The sequence below is a fragment of the Benincasa hispida genome, unplaced genomic scaffold (assembly GCF_027475165.1).
Source record: "Benincasa hispida cultivar pf3 unplaced genomic scaffold, pf3_genome.v1.1 HicScf1054, whole genome shotgun sequence".
In the NCBI taxonomy this organism is placed as follows: Eukaryota; Viridiplantae; Streptophyta; class Magnoliopsida; order Cucurbitales; family Cucurbitaceae; genus Benincasa; species Benincasa hispida.
This window is the reverse complement of record NW_028325361.1, coordinates 1-11,156: the sequence shown is the minus strand read 5'-3', so window position 1 is coordinate 11,156 and position 11,156 is coordinate 1. Positions and strand designations below refer to the sequence as shown.

At 32.7% G+C, this 11,156-nt stretch overlaps 2 protein-coding genes across 3 annotated transcripts; one reads left to right on the top strand and one right to left on the bottom strand.

Moving 5' to 3' along the window:
- The first annotated feature begins 1,743 nt into the window (after positions 1–1,743).
- On the top strand, positions 1,744–3,446 carry LOC120079473 (uncharacterized). Of its 2 annotated transcripts, XM_039033670.2 has the most exons (5): positions 1,744–1,903; positions 2,013–2,162; positions 2,260–2,361; positions 2,733–2,994; positions 3,077–3,446. In XM_039033670.2, exons 1-5 carry the CDS (start codon positions 1,826–1,828, stop codon positions 3,193–3,195), a joined length of 711 nt encoding a protein of 236 aa, XP_038889598.1. In that variant the 5' UTR covers positions 1,744–1,825; the 3' UTR covers positions 3,196–3,446. The 2 variants fall into 2 exon arrangements, with proteins under 2 accessions (XP_038889598.1, XP_038889599.1); XM_039033671.2 differs by lacking the exon at positions 2,260–2,361.
- LOC120079472 (protein FIZZY-RELATED 3) lies at positions 3,413–6,058 on the bottom strand. Its single transcript, XM_039033669.2, has 10 exons — positions 5,434–6,058; positions 5,239–5,361; positions 5,047–5,151; positions 4,769–4,948; positions 4,630–4,692; positions 4,347–4,541; positions 4,159–4,260; positions 3,999–4,061; positions 3,837–3,905; positions 3,413–3,714 (listed from the first exon to the last, which is right to left on the bottom strand). Exons 1-10 carry the CDS (start codon positions 5,905–5,907, stop codon positions 3,661–3,663), a joined length of 1,428 nt encoding a protein of 475 aa, XP_038889597.1. The 5' UTR covers positions 5,908–6,058; the 3' UTR covers positions 3,413–3,660.
- Between the last annotated feature and the right edge of the window lie 5,098 nt (positions 6,059–11,156).

Here is an 11,156-nt window from a genome sequence, read left to right as displayed (position 1 = left end):
ATTAGCTTGCAGAGAATAATTCTCAACTCCACTTCTTTCTATTTCATTTTGACATTCAGGTTTTGTTGGAATTCTGTTTCTACAAGAATTGTTCTTGAAGGTGGAACTTGAAAAATCCCAAAACACTTATATTGAAGAAATTCCAAAAGAAAGTGTAATCATCAATAGAATGGTTGAAAGAACAGACGACTAAGAGGTCGTCTAATAATCCAGTTACCTCAATGGATAAAGGCATGGTGTGGCCATCAAAGAGAATGTTAGAAAACATGTAAATTTGCTCCTATTTTAACAATTACATTGTGTATATCAAAGACATAGCTATTATTTGTTTTGATGTAACTATGATAATATATTGTTTTAGTATGTCAATGTATTATTTTAACAATTTTTTAGTATATCACATACCAATCAAATAGTAATCTTTATCATTAAGTATCAATATCAAATAGTAATCAAACAACAATTATTTAGCAATCCATATTACTGGTAGTTAGATAACAACCAAAATCATATAGAAATTAGACAACAATCAACACTATCATTAATAATAATAATAATAATCAAATAGTAATCAAATAGCAACGGGATAGCAATCTAATAACAATTATATGTCAATTAGATAACAATCAAATGATGTAGTAAAAGTTCATATAGAAATCAGGTGAGAATCAAGAGACAATCAAATTACAATATTAGAAACTACGATTAGAAATTACTAATTACGTGACAAAAGTAAAGATAATCAGATGTCAATCAAATAGCAATATCATAAACAATGAGGGCATCAATCATAATGATTTTCTTTCGACGTTGTATATTAATAGAAATGGAAGAAATGGGGAGTGAAAAGAAGAATTGAAACGGAAAATGCGTAGAAATAAAAGAGAATAAAAATGTTCAAATAGTCGAAAGTGAAATTAAAATTAGATAATAATCGGTATAATCGAACAATTAGTATCGATAGTAATCAAATTGCAATCCGATCAGATAACATTTGTATCATTAACAATCATATAGTAATCAATGTCAAATAAAAATTAGACAACAATCACGTGACAATCCAATAGCAATCAAATTTTATATGGTTAGTGGATCAGGGCATTTTTAACTTTTCAATTTCAATGTCTCATTTAAATTGGGTTGAATCGACTCATTTTCCTATTTTTGTAAAATTTATATTTAGGTAGATATGGACCTAATTTTTTGAACTTTTTTATATGCTTGCAATTGCCACTTAAAAAAAATGTATGAATATGCATAAAATCTGTTTTGTGCATTAACTGACATCAAAATAATTATTACTAATTTTTTCATTGTAGTACATATTTTTTCAACAATAATAACAATAAAATTATAAGTGTACCATAAAGTAAAACTGTTGTTTTCGTTTCACCGACACGCAAAAATATTAACTATCTAAAAATTTATGGTTCAAATTTCTCTAATCAAATAGTACTAACGAAAATGCCAGTTTAATTTATAAACAAATTAAGGTGAAAAGAAAAAGTTAGATTCTTACACTTAAACTTAGTACAAATTATAATTATATTAATAGAAAAACATCACAATGTTTATAAGATATAATGACATAGGTTACTTTTTTTTTTTTTTTTTAATTGTTAATTAGTCTTGAGGTATGTTTATCTAATAGTTTTCCATCTGTTTTAACGTATGTGGTGCAAATTCCCCTTTTAACAAAAATAATGAAATAAAAAAAAAATTAAAAAAGAAAATAATTAAAAAAAAAAAAAAAATCTGAAAACTCAAGTTGAAACCCTAGAGAAGGGTTTTAGATAGAAGCAGTTTTCCGGGGAAGAAGAAGGAAATGAGTGGAGCAGGAGCACCCGATTTCTTCTACAGAGAAGCTCAACGCCTTGGCTATGTCGCAAGATCCGCCTTCAAGGTATAACCCTACTTCCCCTCTCTGTTTTTCCTCCTCCTTATAGCCTTCCACCCTCCTCGCCAATCCTAATTATATATGTTTTTATTCTCCTCCTCTGCTTTCATAACAGTTGCTTCAGATTCAGAACCAATTCAAATTGATTACTTCTGGCTCCTCCGTTTTGGACCTTGGTTGTGCTCCCGGTGCCTGGCTTCAGGTAGCTTGCCAGAGTCTGGGACCTCCGAGAAATGGAGGCTCTGTTTTGGGAATTGATCTCAAGGTGTACTATTTTTCTTCTTCTGGGTTACTTAATTATGCTGAATTCATTTATTAGAAAGTTATAATTTGTAAAAGAAAATGTGGGTCTTGCAGAACAGAAGGTAAAGGTTCCTCATGTGCATTGTGACTCAAGGGTTCAAACTGTTTGTGCTGATGTAATGAACCTTCCTAAAAATAAATTGAAGTCGTTATCTCCTAAGGTAACTTCGCTTATCAAAAGTAGGGAATGTCATGTAGTACTATTTTTACCAATTCAATTTCATTAACATTGAATGTTGCATCATTCCTGAACATAGCTTTTATTGGTACATTGGTAACATTCCTGTTCACTCTTTGAATGATGTTATTAGAAACATCACTCTATGACTAGCATTCAATGGAAGTGCAAGATTTGTGGCAATGGTTTGGTTTAGGAGATGCAAAGTTTTCTCCTTACTTTAGAAAATTGAAAGTGTTAAACAAAAAGGCATAAATATACACATAAGGAGTTCGAAGAGAAGGTGCAGTGACTGGGGGAAGAAAACTTTGCGAGTTACACTGTCTAAATCCTGTTTTTTGATTGGTTCTGTAGGAGAAGGGATTTTCTGTAATACTCTCAGATATGTGCCCCTTAGTATCTGGAATCACCACGAGAGATGCAGCATTATCAGTTGAATTAGGGATGCAAGCAGTTAATTTGGCTCTTGGAGAAGCTGCGTTAGGTGTTGGAGATGTTATACATGGAAAGGATAACGACAATGTGGATGATTCCACTTCGGTTTCAGATTGTGATGGCGTGTTACGACAAGGAGGCCACCTCGTTATAAAACTTTTGGAGAGTGAAGATACCCAAGGTAGAATTTGATTTCCACATAAAGTCTATAGCTGGTTATAGTTGGTTTTGTCTTTACACTCTTCTTCTATTCTTTATCACAGAATTCAGCCGTATGTTGAAACCACTCTTCCGAAAGTCATCCCTGTTGAGGCCTAAGGCTACTAGATCGTCATCAAGAGAGATTTATCTGATATGTCAAAGCTTGAAGGCAAGAACATAAATGTTCAAATTTTGAGCTGACTGCAACTGTACACAACTAGAATATGAGATTGTCAAAGCGGAGTTCCCGAACAGTGTAGCCTCATTGGAGAGACGTAGAGAGGTTTTTTCCGGAATTAGTCGCAATGTGAATTACTTGGAGAGATTTGTTGAGTTTGCAGATTTTGTATTAGTTGTTTGTATAAGACGACCTATTATTTAACTTGCCTTGTTCAGCATTAAGTCAAACCAATAAGAAGTGGCTTTCATTGAGATTGTGTGAATCAAGAACAAAATGACCTTTTCATTTATCAAAAATACAGAAATTAAAACAAACAAATCAAAATACTGTTCTCTGAAACCCGCATTGTTTCTTGCATTGTTTCTTGCACTCACAAACAGTTGCTTTGGGAGAATTCCAAAGAGGCTGCCATTTACAAAATGAATGAATGAATGAAAGCTATGCTTCCTATTGTAAGGAATTTCGTCATCGGATTTGTGTTCGCCCTAATGACCACAGGCCGGTATCCCTGACTGGTGTCTGAAAAAACAGAGACAACATTATAAACCTTTTAAAGGAATCATTTAAGGAATTATCTGATTTTTCTTGAAAGTTGATGACTGGTGTTCATGTAAAATAAAGAATCACATCTCCTTGTTTACCTGTGTTTTCATTGATGGGAAGATATTCCAAAACCGAAGAGTTTCATCTCCAGCACCTGTTACAATTGTCTGCAAGAGGCCATATTCATGAGACCTTCAAAAAGGAAATTGCTTTTGGTGAAGTAAACCTTAAACAACCAGGCATATAACATGTTCAAATACCTGACCATCAGGAGACATTGCCAGGTACAACACTCTCATTGTGTGTCCAGTTAGAGTAGCAACCTATTGAGAAAGAAAAAGCAACAGATCTAAGCCTGAGAATTTATATTTATATCTACTGGAATCATATTATATTTTGAATTGTCTTTGAAAAACAAACCTTTCCCATTGATGGATACTTCCACACCATAATCTGGTTCTGTGAATACCCATGTGTACTCACAAGTTCATTTACATTTTTACTCCATGCAAGATTGCAAACCTGAAAAAAAAATTTGACAGAATCTATCATAAGGTTGATGAAGTTGAGGGAATCATATTCTCATCATCTTTACAAGGGAAAAGAACCTGGCTTCCAGTGTCAACACTCTCCAACTGGTGACCGTTTGCAGTATTCCAGAAGCGAATGCATCGATCAGCAGTTCCGCCTCCAGACGCAAGAAGGCTGCTCTGGTGTGGCGACCAAGCGATGGCCTTAACAGCAGCTGTGTGCTCAGTTAATCTTAGTACAGGCTGCTGTGAATGCTGGTTCCATACCAAAAGCTGTTAACAAAAGAAGCTCTATTATTAAATGATCAAATCAAAGAAAAAAAACCTCTTTGAACAGGATGGATTATCCATATATCTCTACCTGATTGTCATTTCCACCAGAGGCAAGCTCTCTGTCATCGTTTGACCATTTAAGCCCACAAACCTGCAGGTGTCATTAAAAGAATCGATAATCCTGTAATGTTGTGATATTATCTATACCGAGTATTTCTCATTCTCACCTCAGATTTATGGCCTACGAGTTTGTTCACAAACTCACTAGCAACTCGGAGATCATGTTGAAGAATATTACGATCTCGGCTTCCTGATGCTAATATACGAGAATTCCATGCCAAAACACCAGTTCTCGTTTGATGCCCTCCCATGGTTCTAACTTTCTTGCATTGACTCCCATCCCATATCTAGTTATAACATTGAAACACAACAGAAAAGTAAAAATACGAACTTTTATCATGAAGCCTGATCCCAAAACTTCTATCTTTATCTTCTATCGTGTTACCTGAACTTGACCCAGATTTGTACCAATTGATATGTAGGAACCCTCTCTGGTCCATTGAACTGAACACACACCATCATTGGGTCCCAAATCACATAACTTAGTGACCTGAAAATGAAATAAAACACACCCATTTGTTGAGAAGGGGTTAAAACAAAATTAAGAACAGGGAGTTGATCTGTGAAGTGAACTTACTTTGCAATTTGATGCACTCCATAAATAAACGCATGTTCCAAGTCCTACAGCCAACACATTCTGTGAGGACCAATCTACAAGATTCAAGTAGAAATCATCTTGAAGCGATGGCGCATCAAGAACCTGCAATAGTAATGAAGAACTTAGCTGAGTAATTTTACAGCAAACACAGTATTGAAGAAGAAGGGTATAGACCTTATGAGGTGTCTTGGGGACTTTGCGAGGCGGCTTTGGTGGGGTTGAGATTTCAGAAGAATGGCCAGCATCTTGGCCAAAAATTGAAGGGGAATAAGGGGAATTTGGAGCGGAGGGATCCGTTTTAAACCTGAATATGTTCTTGCTAGGACTCATAGGAGAGCCTTGACCTTGGGAACCTGCAGGGGAAAAAGAACCAAAATCAGATCCAAAAAGCTCCGATTTCAACAACCTTGAATAAGCCTCATTTCCCCCTTCTTTCACAGGGGAGGCCTTTTCAATCAGCCCAAATGTGTGCAGCCTCGACGAGGATCTACACGGAATGAATCTGTCGCTGCAAGTCGAGGTTTTCGAAGGCGACGACAAGTTTGATATCGCTCGAAAAGAACCCGAAAATGTCTCGAGCCGAAGTGACCGTTCGGCCATTCCAGCTGGGAGATTAAGCCCAGTTTTTCTTGCCTGAGGCGAATCCATTTTTTGTTTCTTCTTTCTTGGATCTAAGAAAGAATAGGGGGAATCGGTAATGGGGGAGGAGTGTGATAAATTTCAATGCAACAGAGAAAACCAATAAAGAATCTCCTCTGTTTGTTTTTCCTCTTCTCAAGCAGAGTGGGGTTTTTTCTGTGAGGAAGAAGTAACGGTCGAATTTTTTGGTAGGATTTATATTGAGAGGCAGCGGCCTGAAATAGGAAATAATAATAATAATAATGAAGGGAGGGGTTTTCTTTGAAAATTTAATAAAATATATTAAGAAAGATGTGGTCTATTTGGAAAGTTTTGTAACGGTCAAGTGTATAAACGAAGCTCACGCTTAGCTGGCTTGCTCGGCTTTTTTTGTACAGACTGGTTGTTTTGTTACCTTCAATTTGGGCCGGATCAAATCTATCCGGCCCAAAAAGTTTGCTCCAAAGCCCATTTTCGGAGTTCAATTCAGTTCCTTTTTCTAAAGTTAGTTTTATATATTTTAGTCGTTTTTTCCATTAATCTTGTGTTGAATGTTTTTCAAAATCTTTATTTTATTTCTTATTTCTTATGTATTAAAAGATTTCAATTAAGTTTTCGTTGGGATTGGTTACCTAAATCTCTTTGTCATCTCCTAGTTTGTAAACATTGTATAAACATATTTTTGTTAATAAAATCAATTTTATTTTATAAGTATATACTCAATCCAATAAACTAAGATCCTAGGTTATTTTATGTAATTTAAACAAGTATGTAGAGACATACAAGTGGATCTTGTTTAAATAATAACCTAAACGGTCTGTAGTAGATGGTACCTTATCTTAGTGACACTATGGATACGACCCGCTTTGTAGGTGTTACAAGTGTTGTAAAGTACTACAAATGATCTGATCCTGATTATTCATGTAGAGACATGTGAACGGGGTATCATATACAAAAAGTTTGTATAAGACCGGACCACGAAATGATTAGTTTCTTTATATAATGCCATTAATAATAGAGACTTACATTTCACTAGGATGACCATAGGTGACATGACCTGAATCTTGAGTGAGTTGTGAACTCCTGCTCATGAAGGTGGTCCTTTGATTTGTATAGGTGAGAATGGCCAGATTGTCAACTCAATCAACCTACCATTTTGGGGCTTCGTTTGACTGGGGAGCTAGGAACACAGCTACACAAGATGAAATTCACTCCATCCCGGATGTCAGGGCAAGTAGATAAATTGCTCTCTTAAAGGTTGATTCTGGGGCTTGAACATAATGGTCACATCCTCTCCTGGCCCGAGAGGGACTTGGTCATAGTTGAACTATGACTTATTGTTCATTAGAAGAATCAGTGGTACTTAAGGAGTTAGATGTAACTACAGGAACAAAACGGTAATTTTGACCTAGTTGTACATGCGAGCAATTTGTGAAGGGTCATTGCACTGTTGAATGGTTATATCAAATAGACACAGAAATATATTTGAGAGTGCAGCTCTCGGTCTTTAGTGGAATGACCGACAGTTAACGGAAGTTGGGTAATTTAATTAAAAGGTTTAACTAATTATCCAAGTAGGTCCCCTCTGTAACTCAACAGAGATTTAGTTGAGAATTAATTTTAATTTGAAGTGTTCAAATTAAATATATATGATATAATTAATTAAATAAATTATATGTGATATAATCAATATAATGTATTTGATACATTGTAGTATAAAATATTTGAGAGGAATTTGAATACGATTCAAATACTAATTATGTGAATGAGATTCATATAATTAAATTTAATATAAATATGATTTATATTAAATACCATAAAGTAGTTGAGAGGAATTAAATATTTGAATATGATTCAAATATTAATTATATGGATGAGATTCATATAATTGAATTTAATATAAATGTAATTTATATTAAATGTTATGTATTATTAAGAGAAAATAAAACTATAGACTATGTGTTATATTTGATATAACATATAGTGTATATACATATAATAAAGTAGTTCTTTTATATATATATATATATTGTTTATATTAATTTAATTAAAATTAAATCAATTTTAATTAATTCCCTCCCCTGATCTCTCATCCAATACGTGAAGTGGGTAAGGTGAATGGCTATCATTCATCTTCCTCATTAGATTATTGAGAGAACGGTTCTTTCTAAAGAAAACATACAAAAGAGAAAAGTTCTCCAAAAAACCTCTCTCCTCCTCCCCATTTTCTTTCCTCTTCCAAATCTAGGGTAGAACCCACAACTCCTGCTTATTCTCAACTCTAAAGAATACAGAGGGTTCGTCTTTTGGTAGTGTCCCTTTTGGAAGAGGAGACCATGATCTGCTCGAGGAATTTCGTGAAGAAATCGGTTCTTCAAAGGTAAATTTGTTTCCTCCCTTTCTAATTAGAAAAACATGCTGTAATTTTATTCTTGGATGCATAATCTTTCTTCTTAATTCTATAATTTTTAATAATTTTGTAAAAAAAAGGAAAGAAAGAAAATTAGGACCGATCCCCGCATTCTCCTATGGAACCTTGAATGATTTTTCCTTCAGTTTTTATAGTGATGAAAAAAAAAAAAAACATTGAAACTGGGTAAAATTATTATATATTGTTGTAGTACACTTACTTTCCTTAGTTGAGTAGAATAGGTTTCATGTTCTGATTTGATTAAATTGATATATTACTTTTTAGTAAGATGAAAACCTTACTACGTAATAACTTGTTCAACTCAATTTTTTATTTGCAAAATAAAATTTCAACTCATTAAAATGGTGGTACACTAATAAACCACTATTCTTCTAATATTTAGTATCAGGAAGAACTTAGACAGGTTCGAATATTTGTCCCTAGAGAGATTCGAATATGTGCCCCCACCTATCATTATTCTTAAAAAAAAAAAAAAAAAAAAAGTAAATGTAGGATTTTAATTTTTTTAGAAAATAAATTTAAATCCTATTTTGATCATGTGTTTACGTCTTTTCATTTGCTCGTAATTTTAGAACATCTATTTTGATATTGATACACCTTAAGCTTTTGTTCATTTGATCCTTAAATTCCTAAAAAATAATTTCGCCATTTTGATTCCTATATAAATTTAAGACAATAATTTAGGAAGATTATTGAATGTCGCGATGTTTTAATGAAATTTAATTCAAAAAGTTAGGGACAAAGGGATGATAAAAGATTACCTTGAAAGTATAAAATTTAAGATTTAGAAACTAAAATGGATAAAAATTAAATGCATAACGATTATAATAGATATTTTCAAAGAGTGAAAAAGAAAAGACGAGCACATGAACTAAAATATAAGGATTTAAACATTATTTTCAAATATTCTATCACATGTTTTCATTGTTTTCAAAATCAATCTCAAACATAATCGAAAACATAAATATGTAGGATACCTTTTAGGCTCCATTTTAGAGCATATAAACAACCGCAACTCTAATCCCACAATTTATTTTGGTAAGAAATCATCTCGTGGTTTCAATTCAAATGCTCCCACACTTTATGCTAGCCCACGTTTCTTAAATAAAATATTAAACTACATGTTATAAAGTCGTTAATTACTTAATTAAAATTATCCTAAGAACTACTTATTTAAAATTTGAATTCATTACAAGTAATCATTTTAGACTAGTCTTCTTTTTTTAATACACAAGGCTGAAGTGAAATGCTGCAACATGCTAAAACACAGCGGTTGCCAGATTTTGGTAGTGATAAGAATGTTATCAAATGTATAAAAGTAATTGAAACATGAAAAATAAATTTACACAAATAAATGAAACAAGAAAAAATAAATGTAACTTATAAAAGTAACCTCCAAATTACTGGGAATAATTTGATTTGAGAAAAGAAAAATGTATGTGTATAATTTATAAGATTTTTTTAGGTCTAAAACATATAGCAGTGACTACATTAATGTGGTGAAAAACGATGTATTTTTAGAGAAGTAGAGTTTTGGTGTTCCATTACTATATATAGTTTGAAGAAGAAGAGGAAAAAAGGGTTTTGAGGTTGGGTGATAAAAGAAAATGCATTAGTTAGAGCTTTGAACTCTTAGGGTTTATTTATTTATTTATTTATTTATTTATTTATTTATTATTATTATTATTATTATTATTTTTTATTTTATTTTATTTTTACAACTATAATAATATATAAATAAAAATTGAGGGTCTCGGTCTTTTGGGCCAATGGTTTGTTTGTCTCCTTTCATTTTGATTTTGGAAATTATAAACTTATTATAGTGGTGAACCTAGAAAGACCCCATCTTGAAAAGGCATGTTGAGATGAAAACCTATGGTGTTTAATATGGTGTTAGAGCCCATAAATCCAAAATAGTTATTCGGTAAAAAAAAAAAAAAATTGAGATATGATCCAATAATGTTGAAACCAAATTTATGATCCAATCATGAGGGTAGACAAGCTTTGGTGAAACCTGCTTTGTTCTATCTCCTTTAATATATTCTCCTGTCATTTGGGATATGCATGCTGTGTTGTCTTCTTATAATATTGTTGAAAGATTTTTACTAGAAGACGAACAACATGTTTCCCGAATATGCTGAATCATTGATCTTTAGCCCATATTTTCAACTAGCCTCATGAATTACAAGAAATTTCACATGATTTGAGGAAGTGGTTGTCATGGTCTGTTTCACTGATTGCCATGATATAGCAGTTCCTCCACATGTGAATATTTACTTGTTTGAGATCTAATTTTGTATGGATCAAATAAATATCCAGAATCTGCATAACCAACTAGATCAAATTTCGATTTATTTGAATAAAACAAATCCATATTAATGATTCTTCGGAGATAATGGAGTATATGCTTAATTTTGTTCAAATGTCTTTTAGTTGGAGAAGAACTATATCTTGCTAATAAATTTACTGAAAATGCAATATCTGGTTCTGTATTATTAGCAAGATACATAAGTACACCAATTGCACTACGATATATGGTACTTCAGGACAAGAAGTTCTTCATTATCATCTTGAAGTCGAAATATATATTTCTTTACATCTAGTGAACAAGCTTTCATTGGAATGTTCAATGGATGTGCTTTGTCCATATAAAATCTTTTCAAAACATTTCCTGTATAAGTTGACTATGAACAAATATCCCATATGCTAAATGTTTAATTTGCAAGCCATGGCGAAATTTTGTTTTTTTTGCTTTTTTCTCGAGATCTTTCATCTCAAATTATTTCTTTAAGATATTCTATTGACTTTGAAAGTTTTTCAGGAGTCCCAGTTATATTTAAGTCATCAA